Here is a 24,629-nt window from a genome sequence, read left to right as displayed (position 1 = left end):
GATCACATGGCAATGAGAGCATATACACTGTGAATGATAGCTCCGATTAAATCAATTTCTGCTTTCTACTAAGCTTGTGCAGAAAGAGGTTTCTAGAAGGTTAACAATTTTATCATACCACCAAATATCAGATTTTAATAGAAAAGATAGAATCCCTGTCTTATACAGCAAAACAAACTACTGAAGAAGACATGATACTAGATGAAAGGAACACAAAGAAAATGGAAGAAATCCTTGCTAACAGAAAAACAATTTGCAGGTATTTGCTTCAGACCTTTGCTAGGAAGTTTTACAGTCTGGAAAATCTGAAATACCTGAGTAAACGTCACCAGTGGAGGAAAAAAAAAAAAAAAGAAAGAAAACCCACACAAAGTGCTTTACTTTACCTCCATCTACTATAGTATTAAAAATGTCTATGAAGTGCCAAAATCATTTATGTGCTGTAGTTCTCAGCTAGATTACTGGAATGCTACCTATAGAGGGTTATGTAGGCGGGTCTCTGGAAAGCTGCAGAAAGCACAAACTGAAACAAATATATTATTTGCCTGCATTTACAGGTAGTAAACAGTAGTAGTTAAGTACTGTATATCTATGAAAATGACCATGAAAAGTGCAGGGTTTTCTTTGTTTTGTTTTTGTTTTTTTTTCAAAGTGAAGAGGCGACAATGTAGGCTGTTTAATACTATGAAACAACTAGGAGGTAGCCAACAAAATTGTCTTAGAAAAGCAATTAGTAGTACTTTTTACTTAATGTTGAGATAAGTTGTAACACTACAACAGAACACAATGGATGCTAAAATGCATGCAGATTTGTGAAACAATTTGAAAAGAACAATAAAAATTTTACAGTCAAAAACTACTGACAAGTCCTTTAATATCAAACAGATGGTAAATGCAGGAGGACTTTGGAAAAGTAGTTCCCTATTCTATTCTTCTTTGGGCATGCAGTTTTAAAGCAGCTTTTGAAGACAGCATTACAAACTAGATGGACTTTTAACCTGATTCAATATAGGCATTCTCAGAGTCACAATAGCACAAAGGAATCCCTGTATTCTCTTGCCTCTGGATTTTCATCACCTGCTTCCTATACTCCATGTACGCTGTGGTACAATGCATCATGTAGCTGTCAGCTATAGAAAGATTTGATATTAGGAGCACAATCACAGAGTTAGGAGAGCTGACAACTCCTTCCCCTCTATGGTGGAAGAATGCAAGAGATCTTCTCTTCCAATAAAGTGAAGTGGCCTAAAAAGCCCTCATGAAAGAGCCAAATCTAGAACTGTAGCAGGCAAAGAATAAGAAGGCACGCATAATGGAAGAAAAAATTAACTTGAAAGACATAAAAGGTTAAACAGAAGTAAAGAATAAGTGCTTGGAGAAAGATATCCTTCACCTGTGAATGTTTTCTCACATGAAAAACTACGCAATTCTGAAAAAAAAAATTGTCTCAAAAAAAATTTGATATCATTCTTTCTGGTCTGGCAGCTGATCAGTATCAGTGTTAGGGATACACAGACCATCTCTGTCTTTTTTTCACTGCTTTAAGTGAGTGCACAGAACCACAGAATATCCAGAATTGGAAAGGACCCAACGAGAACAGTTGAGTCCAACTCCACACAGGACCACCCCAAATCCAAACTCTATATCTGAGAGCATTTTCCAACTGCTTCTTGAACACTAGCAGATTGATGCCATGACCTGGGGAGCCTGTTCCAGTGCCCAACCACCCTCTGGCACAGAGCAGAGAGTGATAATCCCATCCCTTCTTTTGACAGGTTAGCAATGCTGGGCCTGATGCCCCCCAGGATATAGCTGACCCTTTTAGCTGCTGACTCATATTTAAAACACTGTCAAACAGAACATCCAGATGCTTTTCTGCAGTGTTGCTCTGCAGTCTCTCTTACTGCTCTCTGTACGTATATCCAGTGTTGCTCCAACCCATGTGCAGAATCCGGCACTTGCCAGATTAAACTTCATGAGGCTGGTGATTTCTCAGCCCTCCAATTTGCCAAGATCTCTCTGCAAGACTTTTCTGTTCATGAGGGAATCAATCCTAATTTTGTTTCGTCCACAAACTTACTTATAGTGTCCATTCAATTTCTGTATTCAGACCATTTATAAAAACAATGAAGAGAACTGGCCCTAAAATGGAGACCTGTGGAATCCCACCAGTGACCAGCACCAGTCTGATGTAATTCCATTGCTATAACCCTTTGAGCCTGACCCATCACGTTACATTTTTTGCCTAGCTGTATGCCAGACATTTGTCCAGTAGAATACAATGCAGGAGTACAAGAGAAAGATAATATCTTCCTGATTTTAAGAGCTTTCTCTGAAATTCTGTATTGGATGTGAATAACACATAGTTACTATAGTATACTAGTAAGTATACTATACTAGTGTGTGTATATATATATATATATATATATACACACACACTAGTAGTATATATACTAGTAACTATAGTTACTTTCTCACTAACTATAGAAAAATAAATACTTGGTTGTAATCAGATATTGACTAGAGTCTCTTCTGCCTCAGTCTATGTTCTAAGCTGTTTCTCAAAGCAAGTTCTGTGAATTCCTAACAATGTCCTGAAAGATAGACCAGGTACCATGTAAAAAAAAAAAAAAAAAAGTGTGGTGTTCCAATTAAATGCTTCTTATCCAAATTAAAACAAGCTAAGAGCTCCTAACGTGTCATCTTCAAATGGCTGAAAGAGCTCACTCCAGTTATTCATACATTTAGCTCTTTCATGCCCTTGAACACTGCAGGGGACTTATTGACTTATTTTTAACTAATTCATGTAATTCATGTGATTTTGCCAAAGAGGGAGACTATTTGGGCTATCAGCAATCAGAAAAACTTAATTAAAAGACCATCCAACTGAAAAACTGCTGCAATAGCCAGTGTTTAAAAGTTCACAAAAATTTGTCTCAAAGATAAGATTTCTGAATGTTATTTATAATTTCATGGATTACTTATAATTTTATTGATTTTGCAGTTTATCATTCCTTTTCATCACTGTTATTATTATTTATTCCTTTCTTTTTACAAATTTAAACTTTAACTGCTGATAGGAAGATATGTGCATTTGCAGTATGTAGGAATTCTTAGAGTACCTACAAAAGACACTTTCTTACATTGTTCAAAACACACACACACACACACAAAGAAAAACTAGCCAGAAAAAGCAAAAAAAGCAATATATTTCAAGAAACTATCATAAAGAAAAAAATAGTCTCTGAATTAAGATTGAAATCGATGGCAATTATTCCAAAAAGAAAGAGATTCTGACCATAGTGGAAACTGGGATAAAAATTATATTAAGAAAATATGCTTTAATATATTTAACTTTCACTACTTGAAACAGTGCAAAGAATATCCACAGAGAGAAAAAATCTTGTAAAACAAAACTAAATTTGTTGTTTAAAAAATGATATGAAAAAAAAAATTATAATTTGGCACAACCTGTAGCTATTTATGGATGCTGGTATTTTTTAAGAAGGGAAGCCTTGGCTTGTTTTATTATACATTTTTATTTGTATCTCTTGGAACTAAAGTGCAAATAATATGCAAGATAATGCAATGAAATTTATATTCTGCATTTAAATTTTAATGCATTATGTCTTTTATATGACTTAAACAGTATTGTCTGTTACAAATCTTACAGTTATGAAGAACAGCTCAGGCCTCTTGGGCATCATTTTTTAACAAAATAAAAAAAAAATTCTTAATATCTCTTCAGTGTAATACAAAATGAACATTGCCTGACAGTTCTGTATTGTTGCTTACAAAATTTCACTGTATAAAGAACCAGAAGATTCATATTCTCCGCTGCTTTTGAAATAATTTTGCCATCTAGATTCATTAAAACACAATTTCAGGGTTTCCTGAGAGCTGCATGTTACTGCAAGTCAGATCATTGTGTCCTTTACTTCTCATTCAAGCTACTCTGCTTTTCTCTCTGCAGTTTTAACACCACCAGCTGTGTTGGCTGGTCAAAGCATATAAAATAACAGAAAAGCCCAGTGACAGTTGAAAGAAGGGAAAACAGAGCTGAAATATTTGTATGAGTAGTAAGGATATGCATAGCAGGCCTTAGGAATGTTTCTGAGATTTTTTTGCCCCCACAAATGCATTACTGGACTTGTAGAATGAATGCCTGCCTAATGATGCTTGCCCTTCGCTCACTCATTACACATTTGAGCTATGAAACCAGTTCTACTATTTATCTTAAATATCTGTTAATATCTATCTTAAATGCAAAGAGCCATTTAATCTTGTAATCTTCATCTGATCTGTTGCAACCCTGTCAACAGTAATACACCTTTTTAATCCATCCTTCATTGTAAAAAACTCGGATGGTTTTACTATAAAGGTACACAGAGCAAATTTTCCAGTATATTCAATTTTTCTGTGGACACATCAGGTATGTATGCTGCAAGCTTCTTCATAGTGGCAAAGCACACTCAATTTACAATGACTTTAGTAGAAAAAAATAGATTAAGACCAGCAGTGACAGATAAACAAGTGTATATCTACTAGGTAATCCCAATTCCAGCTAATGAATATTTATCAGGAAACCTGCTACTTGTCTGCAGGATAAACGTTCTAGATTCTAACTAGGAAATCTGCCAAACTCCAATGGAGCCTGGAAAGTCATGTGAGGTTTAAGGTCTTTTTTGAGGAAGGATATTTTTAAAAAAAATTTGGAGGGTGTACAGTATTTAATCATAATCAGAAAAAGAAAACATCAGAAAAGGAAATTGTTTTGGATTGGATGATGCTGCACTAAAAAAAATAGGTGTAGCAACCAGACTTTTTTTTTTTTTTTTTTTTTTTTTCCCCTCAAATAAATGCAATAAAATCCTAAAGCCCTGCAAGAGAATTACTCCATCTCACACAACAAAGCATATGAAAGGCATATGAAAGCAGGTAAAGCTTTCTCTGCATGCAGTCTGGAATTATCAGTCCCCAAAAGAAATCATGAAGTCGGGATATAAGCAGCTATATGTCAACAAAATGCTCCTGGAATTTCCAGGAACTGAGTCCTGTAAAGAACGTGAAGAACACTTGGAGCTGAGCACCAAGTGCCAAGGAGATGGAATAGTTAACCCTGCTGCCTGATTCTGCTGCATTCAGAGAAGCAAATGCTTTTAAATACACAAATTTAAAATACTTTCAGCATTGATTTATTTCTCTAGGAGAAACATCCTGAGAGAAACCCAGGTTCCTATCATCTTCAGTCAAAAAAGGACCACTTCAGAGACATTTCATGTGAAAAAATGTCAAGATATTCTCTAGAGTCAATCATTTTTACTTGAAAGCTATTTGTATCCAAACACCATGCAAAACAGTTCATGAATAAATTAATTTAAAATGCCTTTTGTTTTATAAAACAGCATGTCAGAGCTGAAAAAAATACACAGCCTGGGTCTCTAATCTGTCAGATAGGGCACTTCAGCACTGGCTCTGAATCTTTCCTTTAATAAGAAACAGCAAATTTCTCATGTACTTTTCTGTGATTTATATAGTTTACTATCAGAGAGATGCAAATTCTACCCGAAAGATTATGGAGGAATAATCACCCAGGCACTAGTTTAACATGCTTTTCTCTAGTGTTAAAAAATAATGAAACTATAATTTTAGTCAGAAGATACTCTAAAACTTTCATAAAGCAGCAACTTCTCCCAATTTTGATCTGAAAGTTCTAACATTGTTTAGTTATGTTGAGACTTTTCAAAAGTTCAGCCAGATACAATTGGTCAAGTAAGAACAGGCATATTTATATCATGCCTTGTATTCTTACATGTACCACGTGTGCATAAAATCCAGGTCTCTAGTATCCTGCTCCTTTTTCAGAATTACATCTCATTCTGTGGTCAGTACAAGTGTACTCAACTAACAATATGCTAGTCACTGATCATCACTAGCTACTCTCACTGCTCATTGTACAACTCTTTACCATACTTATGTACACATTCCACAGTCTCTTCCCTTATTTATTATTTGAAACCGTCATAAAGACAAAATGATTGTATTCCCAAAACCTAGGATGTTAGGATTCACTATGGTATCAAAGGCATCAATATATATACAGTTACAACCCTCCAAGCTAGAAGGACAGTTTTATTCCCATTTCACAAAAGGGAAGCTGAGGTCTAAAAAAAAAAAGAAAAAAAAGTATATATATATACACACATATATATGTATATATATGTGTGTATATATATATATATACATATATACACGTGTATATATATGTATATATATATACATGTATATATACGTATATATACATGTATATATATATGTATATATACGTATATATATGTATATATATATACGCATATATATGTATATATATGTATATATATATATATATATATGCTTCCTCTTTGAAGAAGCATAAGACCTGATTTTTCAGCATATTTAGCATATATTTGTTTCATACAATCAAAACACAGCTCCCAGTGGCTTTCAATTTGCAATTTGCTCAGAAGCCCATAGGAACATTACAGAAGTCTCATGTATAATATTCATTTTTTTCCAGTAAGCACTCTACCTCCAAGAAAACACTATCTCCGTGTATTTTGCCATGTCAGCCATTACAAATGTTCTCATAGGGGAGGACAGATATTGGACAACAGTCCATTACTTCATGACCCCTAAAACATGCCCTAACAGATACAAAGAATTTGATCTACAGGCTATTTTTAATCACACATACTCAGATAGCCAAGGAGATACCCCAGGCTGTAAGATCTTAACTTTTCATTTGAAGGCACACTGTACAACCTCGTTGATTTTTTAACATGCATGAATGCTCAAGTTTTTTTTTTTTAAACAAAATTGAAAAACTATTTTCATCATATCATTATTTATAGTCTGTTATCACTCAAAAGTCACTTAAAAAACTGGAATCTACTAATGGACAGCACAAGCCTCTGCCACTTAGGCTCATGGGATGATGAAAAGCAACAGCACAGTTTCAGATGCCAGTAAGAGAACTCCAGCAAGGGGTAAGTGAGAAAAAGAACCAAGTCAGGATTTCTGCTGTCAGGTCTAATCTCAAATAAATTTAGATCTAGAAAAACAGAGCAGCATCAGTTCCGGGCTGAGTTTTATAGCAAGGATAAAGAAGACATTTGAAATTTGGACTGTGTATCGAGTTCCTGCTCCAAATACCTAACCTGTTATTACTAGAGCTTATCAAAGAAATAGTCAGCAGAACATTTTTAAGGGGCCTATTACTTTTCTCCTAACTTCGTTCTCTAGAACAGCTCAGAATTTCTAATGCAAAGCAAATTAGTCAAAGCAGCTGAAGTATGGCAAAACTATAACATACTGATAACCAGGTTTATCATAGTAAACTGAATTAACATAATAACAGAATCAAGAACAACAGTTTCATTCCAGAGCTAATCCTACAGAATTAAAATATACATATACGTTATTAAAGAGGAACTCTTTAATATAGTGCAAGATTTAAGAACAGAAGCATACATTGCTTTCCTTTGTCTTGGTGTGGCGAGAAGCATACTCTTTCAGTTGTGTCATTTTCAGTTTGGTTGTGGAATTGAGAGCACTTGAGGAATTCTGGCCAAGAAGCATTTACCATCCCTAGGACTGGTTCACACCCTTCTTTTGCTGCCTCACAAAATGTCCTGCATGGCAAGAGGACTCGACTAGAGAAAAGAGACAGAGAACAAAGACAAAAAATGATTATTATTCTAATAAACAGCTACATCTTGAATTAAAAGAAAATAAAAGTAATCATACTTCTGAAAAATTTCACTTTCTAAAGAGTCGCACCAAATCTTCACTACCTCACTGGAGGTGATATCAGCTCTGGCTTTCAGTCTACATTTAAGGTCCTATTAAGCAAGAGTAATTTCTAAATTCAGCACTGTACATGCTGAAGCTGACGTTTCATCGATAGCTGAAGGAATGTAATCGTGTTGTGACACAAGGTAGGAGAAAGCTTATTTATCTTCTTCTTCCTCACAGTTGTGCTGACCTACCCATACCCTCTTTTGTTAAATGCTTTCATGAGCTGATTAAAAAAAAAATAAAAATCACTAACTTGAAAAAAATATATTTTCTTAGATTGGGTAACCCTTCTGACAACTTAGGTGTGCTGAGTCTTGAGTCTGCTCATGGAGAGAACCAACTGCCAGATGCAAACTGTAGGAGCAGCACTTTATCAGTTTCTCTTTCAGCATTTACGAGCCTTACCCACTTTGTGACTGTGATTCTGACGTCAATGGCAAAAAAAATTCTCATACACGTAGTAAGTGCCCTGTCACTATATTTTCTCAATATGTCAATTTCTTCCTAGAATTTACTGCAGTGCACTTTGCGTTTCTTAAAATATTCTAAAATAACTTCCCAGGAAAAGACTGGAAGCTACGTTACATTCATAATTTATGAATCAATAACCAAAAAGCAGAAATTGCATACAAATTATAAGCATGAAGTATTTCAGTCACATTTAAAACAGTTAAAGTTTACTCAGGCACAACTGAAATTGGGGCACATATTCCTGAGAGAATAATGAAAAATATATCTGCCTCTGATTACAAGTAAAATGTTATTTTTTGAAAACATTATTATCCATCACTGGGCTTATTTTATTAAATAATATTATATACATTTCAATTTTTTACTGACATTGAAATCATTGTTTTCTCACTCAGAAAACAAGAATAATGGATTTCTAAAATATGTAATAGTTAAAATATGATTAGAATATTATCTTAAAGTGTACTCCTTATATTCTTAATGATACCTCTGGCTTAATAATATGATATTTATTCCAATGTGTATTTATTTTTAAGCAGCAAGCACCAAGAACAGGAAGGCATTGCCCATGAATGTTTGTTGGCACCACACTTTGAAGGGAAACAAAATGGCTTCAAGTGAGAAATATCAGCTCCCAGTGAAGGAAAAAAAATGTGAACAGAGAAACAGAAATACATTTAATTCTTAAGTACAGCTCTCATACAGAGCAAGTTGATTCAGCTCATATGAGTTCATGAGATCAACGGGGTTGCATCCAAGGGTACTGAGACAGCTGTCCAGCTGCTCTTGCAAGGTCAGCCTTCTCTATCTTTGAAAGGTCATGGAAACAAGGAAGGTCACTTAACTGGAAAACATCAAGAGTTGCACTCATCTTCAAACAAAACAAAACAAAACAAAAAAAAAAAAAAAAAAAAAAAAAAAAGCCAAAAACGTCAAGCTAGGTACACTCAAGTTGTAATGATGTAACCTTAATTCAGTCCCAACAAAAATGGAATGAGTCCTCCTTGAACACACTTCTGGACATAGCAAGATGATGATAACTGGGAACAGTTAGCACGAATTTATCAAACGTAAACCACAGCTGACCAGCCTGGCTTTTGTACTGAACTGAAAAAGTCCACAGTGACCAAGAGTTTTGTTACTTAATGTAGTGTTTCTATTAGGATTATAATGTATATAGGAATAGAGAAAAACACAGTTTCTCTAGAAACTATGTGATACCAGAAGCAACTCCTACAAATAAAAAGCTGCCAGAGATGCCTGACCACCTGTGCTAACATGGAGAAATCAGTATAAAGCAAAACATTTTCTTGCATAAGTATTCTGACATGAGTGTATTTGCTTTCCTCTGCTTAGTATCTAACAAAAAGAATGTGCTGCCAGTGTTGTTACCAAATTTATTACACATACCAGGTTGGAACAACTAGTTCAAAATAGATACTGTTAGAGATATATTCTCCAGATAATGTTAAATACTTTCACACAATACTAGATTGAAATTATCAGATACATTACAAGGGCTTTTATCTCTAAACCTGTCTCTTTGCACTTCCCTAGCTGGCAACTTCCTTGTTGCCTGAAAAGAACATACATTCTAGAATAATACTTTTCACTGCCAGACTGTGATGTGTTGAAAGGCACAAAAATTCAGCACCAGAAAGCATACAGCTGGCTGTTTACAAAACCAAGAACAAATGGTTACTCCTGCTGACAGGAAGAGCTGCCACTTAGTAGCTCTGCACATTGTCCTGCCAAATTGAAGGCTTACTATCTGACCTGAAATGACTCTTCAGATAAAGATGATCTAAAACAATGTTCTGTTTTTCGCTCCGTCTATTTTAATAGGAAGAGTAAGAACGGACACAGCAAGAGCACTGTGGTAGCTGTCACTGACTCTTGCTTGGGTCTGAGAAACGCCCTGAATGAAGAGGCTTTTACAGGGCAACTGATAATCTCAAATCGTTTTCTTTTAGTGTTTTGGACTTAAGCTTTTCATTTTTAACTAATCATTTTTAACGAAACCACTGCTTCTAAAAGTTCTATTTATATAATAACATGAACAGTCCCAGTAGTTTAACTGAGACTCTTTAACATAGAAAAATGCCAGAAGCAAAGCCACTACTTGCTATGGATGATGCTTGAGTTCCAAAAACTAACTGTAAGAAACAAGATGCTACATAAGTTAAATGAACTACTGATTTGCCTTATTTGCCAGAGTGAGCCATTTAATTTATTCAGACTGATATGCTTACTGTTAACTTATTTATTTTCTAGAAAAATACACAAAACACTTTGACACTATATCACAGTGAAGACAAACATGAGCAGTTTTTCACATCATCAAATCTAAGTTATTCCTACTGGTCCAATGGAGCATATGTGATGACCTGAAGGCAGTACATTCCACTGACTTAGTTTTTCAAAGAAGCAATAGCAGGTTCATCAGAATCATACAATCAACAAGGTTGGAAAAGACCTCCAAGATCATCTAGTCCAAGCGTTCACCTACTACCAGTATTTCCCCACTAAACCATGTTCCTTAGTACAACATTTAAAAGTTTCTTGAACACCTCCAAGGACCTCTCTGGGCAGCGTTTCCCAGTGCCTGACCTCTCTTTTGGAAAATAAATTTTTCCTAATACCCAACCTGAACCTCCCCTGGCACAACTTGAGATTGTTCCCTATAGTCTTATCTCTGGTTATGTAGAAGAGGTCAACTCCCACCTCACCAGAGCTTCCTTTCAGGTTCATTATTTCCAAAAGTCCTTCGGCACGTTGATCACTCAACATAATGGAAATTTTACAAACAGTTTAAAGATCACATTAAAATGTAACTCTGTACAGTTATACTTAACAGTTTATAAGTTTCTAAAAATGTTAGGAGATAAGCAGTTTTTTCACTAACTAAATTTGCACTTCAGATGATTAATATCTATATAAAAAAAAATCTATATGAGTTCACCTTACTTGTATAGTTTAGGCAGTACTCCAGGCAATATTATATTTATGCAATAATATGTTTAATCAACATTACAGTTCAGGGTAGATGTTTGGATACATACACAGCACAATAATATAGAAATTACTAAATTCTAAAAGACAGTTAACTGAGTAGCAATTAAATAAGCTAAGCAGAATTTGTAGCCTTGAGAGAAGCTCTGACAAACCAGAAAATATAGGATTACCCAGCCATTATTGCAATATTTGGCGTGGTTTCAATATTCAATCATATGTGCTGCATAAATTAAATATTTTCTGGGTAATGATCAAGCTTAGTATGGACATATTGCTTAATCCAGTCAAGGATGAAAAGGTGATTAAAAATCTTCATCTTGATTAGTCTTTATTTACTGCCAGCCAGAGACAAATCATTAAAAAAAAAAAAACCTGACAGGTCTATGGTAATCTTATCATCATTCATTTGGCGCCAGAAGCAGGCATGGAAGGAGGCTGCAACATACTTGAATGTAATTTTGCTTTTAAGGATATTCATGGAAATGATTCTTGCTGAAGGTGAAGTTTGATAAAAGAACAGATACATGAGATACTTTTGAATCTACGGGTGGTTTCTCCACTCCTAGAAGTTCACACCTCAGTTATTTCAGCAACATATAGGTGTCAACCAAAACAAAAAGAAAAGACGTGCTCTCAAGTAAAACAAAGTAGAGAAATAGTCTGTGGGTTTTTTTCATTTGCTTGTTTTTTTTTAATTTGTGTAACCCATTAAGCTATTCATCAAAAGAGATTTATATCAAGTACATATATAGAACACAGCATACTCTAACGCTATCGTCTTAACTGATATTAAGGTTCCAGAGAGGCTTCACACTGCCTGAGAGCAGATTATCTGATACATTCTTTTTGCCAATTATTTGAAGTTCTCTTCAACTGGAATTCAAATTGATTATAATACTGCATTGATCTAGTTGTTATCACTCACTTGAAAACATTTTACATTTTCAGATGAATTCAGAAATTGTTCTTCCTGTAAAACCAACTTCTCATCTTTGCAATCACATTATTATGCATGGGGCTCATCAGTACACTTAAGTTGCTTAAATGGCTGTTTTGAGCACTAGAAATTATCAAAGAAATATATTACAAGAACCAGTAAAGAGAGGAGAAGTCCTCCAGGCAACTATTTAACTGCTGCTGCAAAATTTAACAGATTTTCTCGAGGAGCAATTGTTTGAGTAGCTCAAAGTTTTGGCTTTTAAACTCAGCAGCCACTGAAGTCAGTGTCTGTGATACGTCTTCTCTGGAAGCAGCAACAGTGTATGTAGATCTTGTTCCTAAATGTCCTTTTCTGCACTGCCTGGAGTTTTGCAATCTGTTTTGCAAACATCTGTTTGTAGGCTATACAATAAGCTAGATCAGGTTAGGAAATTCATTACTGAAATTTTACAGATAAGACTGAGAGAACTGCTCTGGCTAAAGGTCACATTTGCAGTCTTGTAGACAACCTGACTCCAGTCAGATGGATTCATATTTCTTATAGTTACAGTGCTGGCTTAAGCATCTCTTCACTACTGTTCTTTCTCCACCTCTGTCCCTTCAGTTGTTCCAGGATCACTGTTGTTACCACACAGTAAGTTCTGTTCAAGTATTGAGCCAAGTTAAAACTGGATGGTATTTTGCTGGATTACTTATTCAGCCAAATCTATTGAACGTGTTTAAGCTGGCACAGTTACCAGAAAAATTATAATCATGCTACAGCTACAATATAGAGAACTGTGAGATGATTTATAGTATCATTTACAGACACACAGGCTCAGGGTGATGATGTAAAGTCTGAGGCAGAATGATCCTTCAGCTGGTAATATGTTTGCAAGATAATACTGGGACAGAGGGGAACAAACCAAAAAACCTAAGAAAACATTCTGAAACTATGAGAAGAAGAAAACTGAAATTACCCTATGTGTTTTTACACTTTCATGAAGTAACACCAGCCATTGTTAGTTCTAATCTTCAATAATACTTTGGGGAATTACCTAGCAGTAAAGATGCCCACAAAACATAAATGTCACAGAAGAAAATTTCTACAGTAGAACAAACATCCATGCCCTGCTTTATTCTCCTTTTAGAGGAACAGCCCTTCTGAATTCTTTCTCTGCTCTCTCTCCTTGTACTCCAATGTGCAGAAAAGTATTTTCCGAGCTACTGAGCAGAGCTATATGACACAGGATATTAAAAATCTCAAAACTATGTTTTGATTCATGGATCTGCAAACAAATGGGCAATTAAGGTCTCAGTTGCACATAAGCATGAAAACAAACTGTGGCAAAGCTGTGTATATTTTCATTGTTCAGTTTTCATCTTTATCTTGCAAGTTATTTTGAAAGATTCTGTTTTCTTCTTTATTTTACCTCCAGAGATGGATTTAGATCCAAGATTTCCTTCTTTATATATTAGTAAACTAAGGAAAAAGAATGATCACTTTATATTTCTGTAATTATTTCGTTTGATAAAATTATAAACTATTATATCTGTATGGAAACACTTAGGGAAGGAGTCTTAACTTCCATACAATGCTTTGGTACTGAATGCAGAACTAGCTGCATATGTATGTCTGGCTTCCCACTTTCTTTTCAGGTCAAATGTGTACACTGTTTTCCTGAAGTAGGTTACAGTATATGAGAACAAATATGCAAAATTAACCTCAGAAGTACTTATAGGACCCACAGTCTGAGTCTAGCATCTTAAGGGGGAAAAATGGGCTCAGATTTGACACTAGCCAAAGGCAGCAGCAGCTCAGTTTCCTTAAGGTGAGAATCTGAAGAATGTCTCCAACTGAACTGTCTGGGGAGATTCCCTCTTGTCTGCCTGAGAGGGACTGAATGTAAGGATTTATAGCCAGTGCAGAAAGCCAATTCTCATTTGTACATTCATGAATATTATATCTGCTGTCATGATGGTGCCTCTTACAGATGATCCACATGAGGACTAACTCTACTAACAACAGTGGTACAATTATGAGCTATTTTTACAATCTTGTACTATCTGCCAAAACCACTCCTAAATAAAATCAAATTTCTGAAAATTCTAGGTTTGATATTTATCATAAAAGTGCTGAACACATTTGTAATTTAGTTTACTCTGTAGAAACATCTCTTGGAAAAAAAAAAAAAAAGTAAAGAAGAAACAGTTCCTAATATGCATAAGAATATAGGTTAAAAGATTTTTTTTTATGTTGGCAAACAAAATTCGCACCTGGCAAATATAAGCTGTCTCAGTGAAGCAGAGGTCCTCTGAACACAGCATTCACACAAAGTTATTTCAACCACAGCATTGCTACAGAAAATCTTTAATAATGGTGAGCAAAATGGTGATTAAGTGGGCAGCAGAAGCTACACAAGGAAACTGAGTACTTAAGCACTGCGACATTCTAAGTCTTCAGTCTCTGTAGCTGAAAATTCTAGACTTGATGTTGTTCCTAGAACCCAATACAATTAGGCCATGCTTGGGAAGCAGATTCTACGTACTTTAGAAACAGGGCTTCCCTACAGCACTGCTACCTACAAGGCACTAACCACAGCATACAAAGTAGCTCTGCTCTGCACAGCTTACACTCTGTGCCCAGCTGCAATATGTATTACTATGACCAGGATTAAAAAAAAGGCACCCAAAACAACACTTTGCCTAAAGGATAGCTTCCCATTTCCACAAGATATTTTGATACATACCCTTACTTTCATATTCATCTCCAGAATGAATGCTTCCCTGCGGATTTCAGACTACTGCAGAAAGGAAGACCTCAGGTACCGGTCTACAAAAAAACTTCTGAGCTATGTTTAGTCAGCAGTCCTAAAGAATCATGGACATTCCTGTCATTCATTTACTGTCGCTCCACCACTATCAATGAGAATAAATTTGTTGTTAAATCAATTATCATACTGCTTCCTCACAATGAAGTTGTTTCACAAACAAGCTGTCATGAGCAAACATTGTCATTAAAGAATGAAGCTCTCCACTCGGATTTGTTTCTGAACCTCCCTTCACTTCACTTTTCTCCCTCATTCCCAATTTAATTCAGATCAGTTTCCTCATCCAAGTTATCGTGGAACTGACTAATGCTACCAGAACAAGGAAATGGCAATGCTGAGCTGGAGAAAAACAAGTACAGAAACAGAACACTGATTCTGGAGCACTACCAAAATAAAATCAACTTAAAATCTACCATGAAACAGTCTGGAACATGTCCTCTGGAGATGTTGTGGAACCTCTGCAAATGGTCCTGAGCAATTTGAACTATCTTTCAAGTTGGCTCTGATCTGAGCAGGGGTTTGAAGAGGTGCCTTCCCACCTGCATGATCCCATGACTGTACTTTGTCTGCCCTGCTCAGGTAGCAGGTTGTGGGATACTATACCACTGCAGCCTCCAGCAAGGCAGCTGCAGCTGCTCACAAGAAGGGGAAACATACTTAACATATCTCACTAACTGAACTCTCATTAGTTTTTCACTGCAGATAGCTTAAAGGTATTTTTTAATAAGCTGTTCATTAAGAGAGGCTAAGCATGAGCTGAAAAGTATATGAATTCTTAGACAACCCTTGAACAAGATTGAACAGTGGCTACACTGTTCAATCTTGGTTTTATTAACTCCTGCAAAAGGCAGTGTACCCATACCTACTAGTGAGATTTTTTCCCTCACCTACATCTTTCCGATTTCGAGTCCAGCTGCAAAAGTGTGATAGGAGGCTATCAGCGTTGATTCTCCTGCAATGTTTGTGGAAGTGTAATGTTTTACTGACAGCTTACGTTACATTAAATGAAATAAAGCTCACTTCGTAAATGAAAGTGTGTTTTTCAAGGACATATAATAAATTTTCAAATTAAAGAAAGGCTGTGTTCACCCTATGACTTGCCACAAATAATTATTTCAGTTAATTAAATGATCAGTATTGGTTTATCAGAAATACTACATTGCACGCATAGGAGAAAGAAAGAAAGACCTGTGATTCCCTGGTAACATCCCAGCCTAGAGACCAGACACTTATCATAGGCAATGCACACAGAAAATCATTAAACCAAGTGGGCTGGAGGCAATCAATCAGCAAAACATGCATTCATAAAACAATCAGTCCTCTTGATTTCTGACTCCTTCCCTTCTCTTAAATCCCCTGGACAGTGTTGTGAAATATGTTTTCAAAGGGATGTTCCCATGCCCAGAATGTCTCAAAAAAAAAAAAAAAAAAAAACCAACCCACTCCTATTCTTGATAAATTTAAAAAATCTGTTTCATCCTTATCTCCTCCCAGCACACACACTTTGACAGATTATTTTGTGATTTGGGAAAGTTTTCATGGCCAGTACATCAGATCAGTGAGGAAGGTGAAATGCTGCATACAAATTTGATGCCATTTGCTATGGAAAAAGCCAACCTAGCACCCAATGGACCACCAACATTATTTTGGCCAATGCAGGATATCATTGTCTACAGCTCTAAATCACTCTTCTAGCTTTTTATTTTTAAATTAATTTCTTAAGTAATCCCTTCCTTCTGTACAACACATGTCAGTAGTTGTAAACAGCCACTGTGTACAGGCAGAAAAAGGACAACTCTCTAAAAGGGTGAAAATATTCTCTGCAGTTTCTAATTTCTGTCCTAATTTCCCTATATTTTTTCCCTGATCTGTCCTTCCCCTACACTGCATCTGCCACCTACTGGCATAGTACTGTAAAAGAGTTTGAGATAAGACTCCTTTGCAGGACCTTTTACATAAGGACCTGTAACATGGCTCCAGGGCCAGCCCCAGTTACAAGCCTTCTATGGCTCCTTCAACACTAGCTGAGCCATGATCCTAACAGAAAAGCTCTCAGAGACTTTACTATCAATCTCTTGTCAATTCAGGACATATGAATAATGATTTTTCTAAGATTTAAAAGATAAAATTTGTGAATTAATTCCTGCAAGCAAAATCATTGACCCATAAACTTTATAAAAACAGTAGGTTGCAAAGATTACTTTAAAGTAAATACACGTTCTATTTTACTTCTCTTATTTTACTAGCTCACAAGAACTGTGGCACAAACCCTACCACTTATTAACACAAGCTCCATACCAGATTTTAAGTTCTATTACTTGCATACTTTGAGACATTAGAAACTCCTGGTAATTATGGAAGTTAGACTTAAAAATTTTAACTAGTGCACTTTATTTTCTCCAAAATTATACACATCTGAATAAAGGTTCATGTGAGAAAACATATCAATCCATTTTAAACATAGGCATTTTGACCAATTGCGTATCTTCATCTGTATTTTCCCTTGCATTCTCTACTAAGATGAGCTCAGTTTCTCATCTCATAGCCTTCCACCAGAAATGAGTTCTGAGTATCACATATTGACTTCAAGGTCTGAGTTCTAAGGGACAATGCAAATGCCAGTGTTCTCTTTAGCACATTTTTTTCTGTCTTGGAAGAGTCAACTCCACAATACTAATGAAATAACACACAAAATACAACATTTTTTATAAATAATACAGGCTGCTTTGAAAAGAAAACTGCTATAAAAATGCAACACTAATTTCAGCTACATTATCACAGTTGTAACATGATTCATCATTTTAAAGTTTTTTCATTTCTTGGAAATATGTTCAATGCCAATCTTTCAGACATATGTGAGTATTCCTTTCTTTGAAGTCAGATGTAAAGCAGCTGATCTCCCACTCAGTGTCTCACTTGTGTCTTATAAAGAACACGTTCCGATCACAGGAGAGTAAAAATAGCATTTTCTTTCTCAATCAGCTAGCTTTAGTCAGAGCAGGAGTTGTGCTCTGAACATTTGTTATAATTAATTTCACTCTGCAAATACTTTCTGAACCTGCACATTGTAGATTTCCTTTTCTTATATGTATCCTATCCATCCATTACACACTCAGATTTCAGCTTGAACTAAAAGTTGATTCATTGTGTTTTATGTAGGAAAACAATTCACCACTTTTACTGAAACACGGTTTCAACCACAACCTTGTATGTGACATTTGCTCAGTCATACATAAACATTTTCAAAAGTCCACAGAATTGTTTATTGCTATTTGATAGCTATTTTAAACATTCTAAACATTGCTGCCACTTTGAACTTCACCCCTGTGCATTACACCTGCCAACCATTTCACTTTCTTGTTGCTCTAAGTCAATTCTATTTCACCTGGAATTAGTAATTCTATTTCACCTGGAATTAGTGACCAGACTGAGGAGAGACCAGAGCTCAAACTGGCTATTTAAATTCTGCTCTCAATATGTCAAATGATGACTCTCTGCCACTAGCAATTGTATCCTCAACAGTCTAATGAAAGAATTAAACCACCCTATAGATATAATTATTGGTGCAATTATAGCTATCAGATGGCATATCAATTGATTCAAAGTGCACAAGGAAAAAGCATGCAGTCGTTGTTATCGTCTGCATTTTCTCAAGTAAAACACCTTGTGTGTGTGTGTGTGTGTGTGTGTGTGTGTGTGTGTGTCCAGTTTTTTGATTAAACAGAAACAGTTACACCAATTTTCTCTGTAGAATGTTTAAAAACATTCTAGGACAAAAAAAAAAAAAAAAAGAGTAACAGTGGGAAAGCACATTATTTGTGTGGGAAAGCATTCACAACTGTATCAGACTCCTTCTCCCTAAGTTTTGGATTCATTATAAGACAGGGTTTGACAATGCATGTTTTTTCATTAGCTGGATCCCCAACATTGTGTGGTCACAACTATGCTTACATGAACCACAAATACATTAAAAACCAAGGGTTGGATAATAACTTGATTATGTATTCATAGATTCTACAATAGTGGGTTTTCTTGTACTAAGTCAGCTTGTCACAGATCTTTTAAATGAAGATATCGCAAGATTTATAACACTCTGGATATAAAGTATTTCATCTATTAAAAGTTACCTCTGTGTTATTCACATTATAAGAGTTGGAATTAATAGTTTTCTGCATCAAGGCTGAAGAATAGAACAGATCTCCTTGATAGAAAACCATTGTCAAAAATCAGCCTGAATAGCTTCTTTGAGTCATGCTGACTTGCTCGGCCTTTGTGTGAAGAGCCATACTGCAAACTTAGGAAATGACCAGTGGCCATTTTATATGCTTCTGAAAGAGCCTTCACCCCACACACTCAGATCATGGTAAGAAAAATTCTCATCAGTGCTGTAGGTTTAAATCAAGTAGCAGCAATTCCAATGAAATCACAGAAAATATGATTTTGTTAAGGGGTTTCTAAATGTCCTTCCAGGAGAGTTTCTCAATACGGTTACCTAGAAGTGACATTTCACCAGCATGTAAAATTTAAGCATTTCTTAAAAGCTATAGAATTGCAAAAATTTGCAAGTATAATTTGATATCTCTGCACAGATGCATTATAAAAAGTGCCAGGTCACCTATCAGACTGATTACTCAGAATTCCTAAATTCTGCTGGTTTATTTTGGCATATCTACCTCCTTTTGTTACTAAAATTAGGTAGATTAAAACAAGACTGAAATATGCGAGAGTAGAATTACCCATCAGAAGTCATACATACTCATACATATTTCATATACAATTGAACACATAAGGGACTTTGAAAAATAGATGTGTTGATAGCTTCCTATTCAAAGTCCTAATATAAAAATTCTTTTTAGCTACATGAATGAGATCTATGTAATTCAGTTAACGTTTTCTACAAAATACCCTAAGGGTATCAAGAGCTCTAAGAACTTATTTTTACATAAGATTATTGTTTTTTAACTTCTAAATGTTCACTACAACAAAAGAAAATAAATTTAAAAAGATCGATTTCACTGTAAGCCAAAGAAACAAAAACCATAAGTCTAGAGGAAGCTCACAAAAGCTGAAAAACAGCCACGTCTCTGATATTCATGTCTTATACAAAACATGACATTCTGAGATCTCTTGCTGTATGAAGTTTGATTCTTGACTGTATTTTAAGAGGGTTTGAAAGAAATTTTCCTCATCTCAAATTTGTTTTCAACTGTTGTTAAAATCTGACACACAGATTTCTGGATTTGCTTTCTGGATCTAACATTTTATACTAGCTTATGCCCATATGGAAAATGAATCATTTTTACTTTCATTCTTTGTAAAAATTACACAGAATAGATAATGAGACAAAAAAAAAAAAAAAAAGCAGATTTCCCAGTATGAGCTCTTTCCTACTATTTCCAACACTTCAAAGGGTAGCTGACTACATGAAAACAGTTTATAGCTTCATACAACTTTTTCCCCCGTTAACCCAGTTTTCTCCTAGCCCCTACAGATCATATATCTCTCTTCAGCTTTCAGTGTGTATTTTACTGTTATTTGCCCCATGGATGTTACTGCATAACAAAAACTGTTACATACAGACACTGACATGGCAAGCTCCTTTACAAGAAAGAGACTGAAAATCAGAGAAAACACTTTCTCTTAATTACAAGAAGTTACTACTTTAGAATGAACCTAAAGAAAACTTAAAAAGCAAGAATGGGTGTTTGTATGAGTGAAGTAATTTTTTCAGATTTTAATCAAGATCTCAGATGGACTTTGAGCCCTAACTTAAGATACAAACCATTTCACAACTTTGTTTTCAAAAAAGCAAAACAAAAATTTCAAAACAGCAGTGTGTAAACAGATGCAGAAATGAGAAGTCCATGAGAAATGTACCTTGAGAGTATATTACCCTATTTACATTGCTCAAATACTGTTTTCTTGGTAGAGTTTCAATTAAGTTTGACCTTGAAAAATTTAATACTCCGGGGATATATCAATGTAAGGCATTTGTTCTGCTTTTTGGAATACATTTCTACACCAGGGACTACTGGAATTACTCAGGCTTCTACAAGACACCAAGACAATGAGAATCCATAGTCTTCAAGTTTATTCCTAATGCTCAGTCTGAAACAAGCCATGCATGTAGGCCTTAAGGATCTTACATAGCTTTCTGTTCCACCAGAGCTACAGATGAAGCATTGTACAATTGTAGGTTGACCCACTATAAACTTCTCTAATTTGGAATCTTTAAATTTTATATAAGCTCAAAGTCTGTAGAACTTGCAGAATCCAATGCAAGTGAGTTTCTATAAAGAAATAAATAATCATTATGCTGAAGTTACTGACCTGTGGCCAACTCCCAATGGTAAAGTAAAACTCATTAGCTTAAATCCTTAACGATAAACCAACAGCTCTGAAAACAGTTTTTCCTTACAACAATACTATGCAAAATGAAAAAGATTCTACCTTGAACATTTCAGAAGTAATCAGACACAGCGATGAATATAATATGTCAATTTTGAGTACAGAGTCACGTTCTCTTAGAAGTGCTGCTGGACTCCTTTAAGACAGGTTTTGTAAGTCTAATTTTTAAGCCATATTGGAAAGATCTCATGCATTCACTCAGGAAGATGTCTTAGTCTTTTTAAATGAAGAGCCCTACCCAAGTTATGAGCAAATAACAGCTTTACCTTAACGCACTTCAACTTCCCACATAGCCTTTTCACACAGGTTTTAGTTCTAACTTCAAAGTAGCTTTTTAAAGATATAACTATATATATTTTTTAAAATAGCAGGGCTAGCTGATTGTGCATCCACAGTTGCTAGAATGAAATATAATTTTTTAGACTTTTTTTTTTACTGCCACACCTCACTCTCATCATATTAAGAATGATTTTTAATAGCGACAGTATTGTATTAGTATTCAGACATCTCAGTACATTACACTGTGTATTACACAAACACTGAAGACACTCCCTGCCCAGAAACTTAATCTCCTTCAAGTGATAATGAAAACAATGTTTATGAAAACATGAAAGATAAATGTGAAACAGCCATAAATCAAAACACCAGAACAAAGCTGTGTAATGACAGCATATTAGATACCAAAGGTTAGCATTTGTAACTTCCCTTCTTGTTGCTTCTTGTAGCACATTGTTATAATTATTGCTCCCAAGGCTGAAGCTGCCAACAGATTCTCTCAACAATACCTAAGAATAAACATCTGAGCATCACATGGTTCTCATTTCTTCTCTACTGTGTAAGCAGCATTTGTCAAATTACATTTTACATAAATTTGAGGCAATTGCACTATAAAACAAAGAAGTATCAATATATACTATTATCAGATATGCTGTCAGTTAGGATGAAAAATCAGTAACTCACAGGAGGAACTAGAGACAATGTCAGCAACAACTGTTCTGCATACTAACATATGTTTTATGATACTGGATGCTAAAAAAAAAATCTTATTTCCAAAAAAGGGATACAGCATGTGGAACTATCCCTATTCATTATCCTCAGAGTCTTTTTACAGTGGCTCTTCTCCTGATCCAGATTCCTCCAGTATGTTCCTAATATTTACCAAATGACCCTGTTTAACAGACATAGAACATGCCTGTCTCTTCCTTTTTCGTATTTGTGCCTCAAACACATACATAATGAGTTTCCCTTATTATTCCAAGAGCTTTTTATACCAACAAAGGGATTTCTCCAGGGTCACTTCAGAGTCACAGACAGAATTCACAAATTTCATTTACTTTTGACTTGTCTCATTGAGGTGGATTATTAGTGAGACCTAGGGGGAGGTATTAAATTACTACTTTGTTCAGGTATTATATCTGTTTCTCCTAAAGCTGTCTAGACTAAATTCTCATTCTGAAAACAGGATTCACTTATTTTAAATCACTTTACCTCACTTTTGGATTTTACAGTAATAAATCTTAATTAGCCTCAAGGTTTCTGACATGACCTTTTTTTTTTTCCTCAAATATCCCCTGTTCATGCTGACATAGTAAAGTCAATACATGTTGCTAATCAAGTAACAGGCATACTGAGAGGAAACAAAAATTATGTTCTGATTTCATAAATATTCAGTAAAGGAAAAACCTCTTGCTTCAAGTTCATCTTTCAACAATTATTGACATTAGGATGGCTTCACAAAACATTTTAGTTTACATCAAACTAAACAGAAACAAATCATGAGACACTATAGGCCTCATTTTTTTAAATCAATAAATCATGCAAATAGTGAGTAAAAATTAATACTGCACTCTGGTTTTTAAAAAATGAGATTAGTGGGCAGAAATACAGGAAATCACATCCAAAATAAAGACATGCTACTTCTTTAACTCATTACACACTTGCATTTAAGGGAAACTTGTTTGCCTGCAATTGGGTTCTACAAGATAAGCTGTAATCACTAAAATCACTCAACTGCTTAGAGGAAAAAAAGAGAAAGAGAAAAGGATCTTTAAAAAGAACACAAGCTAACTAATGCAACTCATGTTTTTCAAACTAGATTTAACAAACAAGCATTTTGTAAATGAACCCTTACGGTTCTACCTGTGATTGCCACTCAGCCTTCATTTTCAGTGTCAACCATGACATCCCCTGAAGACATACAATTAAAGTTAGATTTTAATGTAAGCCTGCATCATTTACAGTCTCACACTGCATATTTTTCCCAATCTACCTGCAGGGTCCAGTACAGTTTCCATAAAATCGTGTTGAAATAATAATGAATGGAGGCATTGAGATCTCTATGACGTTATACCTAGGCATGGAAATCCAGTCCCATCTTTGATATTAAAAATAAACAGGATAAAGTTGCTACTGTGGGGAAAAAAAATACACAAAAAAAATCCTTACTCTTGAATCTCAAAATATTTTGGCTGCTGCTCTAAACCACAGCAAAAATCTGCACGTTCCAAAGTTCAGCTTAATTTTTTTTCTTCTTTTCTTTTTAAATTAGCCGTCACAATGTAAACTCTGCAAGAAAGTTATCTTCAGCAAAGAAATTGAAAAGGAAAGTTGAAACTTCTATCCTTTCACTTCGCCGTTTGTTTGATTGCAATACTGAACTGGAGTGAGAGGAAAACTGTAATGAATCAGAGTGAGTTAAGCATGGTTAATGGATTCTGTTGTGGTGGAAATGGCAGGTATGTTGCCTAGACTGGGACTTTCACTAGCAACTATATTAAAAATCACATTACCTAATATGTAAAACTGCATTTTCATAAGCATTTTTGTACGTATCCCATCCCTGTTCTTTTAAACTGTGGAGCTTTCAACACCTTCGTTATTGTTATGTTAACTGAATTGCTTTTTGAATTGCAATATTCTCTTCCACTGAATTTTATACATGAGGTAAGGAGAAAGAACTCATCCCTCATTCATTCCTTTACCCTTCAGAAGCATCAGAAGAGCTGTACATATATATATATATACAGCTTATATATATATAAAGCATATATAAAGATATATATATCTTTATATATGTATATTTATATATATACATATATATGTATATACATATATATGTATATTTTTATATATATACGTATATCTTTATAT

The 24,629-nt window shown here is 35.0% G+C and overlaps 1 protein-coding gene across 2 annotated transcripts in view; it reads right to left on the bottom strand.

Annotated features, from left to right (window-relative positions):
* The window catches only part of CORIN (corin, serine peptidase), a 120,945-nt gene that overhangs the window by 57,211 nt on the left and 39,105 nt on the right, over window positions 1-24,629 (bottom strand). For both annotated transcript variants that reach the window (XM_048942580.1, XM_048942581.1), the window contains exon 5: window positions 7,510-7,691. In XM_048942580.1, the coding sequence (XP_048798537.1) occupies window positions 7,510-7,691 (182 nt within the window). The remainder of the gene's footprint in view (window positions 1-7,509; window positions 7,692-24,629) is intronic.

The sequence above is a fragment of the Lagopus muta genome, chromosome 4, assembly GCF_023343835.1.
Source record: "Lagopus muta isolate bLagMut1 chromosome 4, bLagMut1 primary, whole genome shotgun sequence".
NCBI classification, from domain to species: domain Eukaryota; kingdom Metazoa; phylum Chordata; class Aves; order Galliformes; family Phasianidae; genus Lagopus; species Lagopus muta.
Note: the sequence above shows the minus strand (reverse complement) of the source record. Positions and strands in the feature narration are given on the sequence as shown.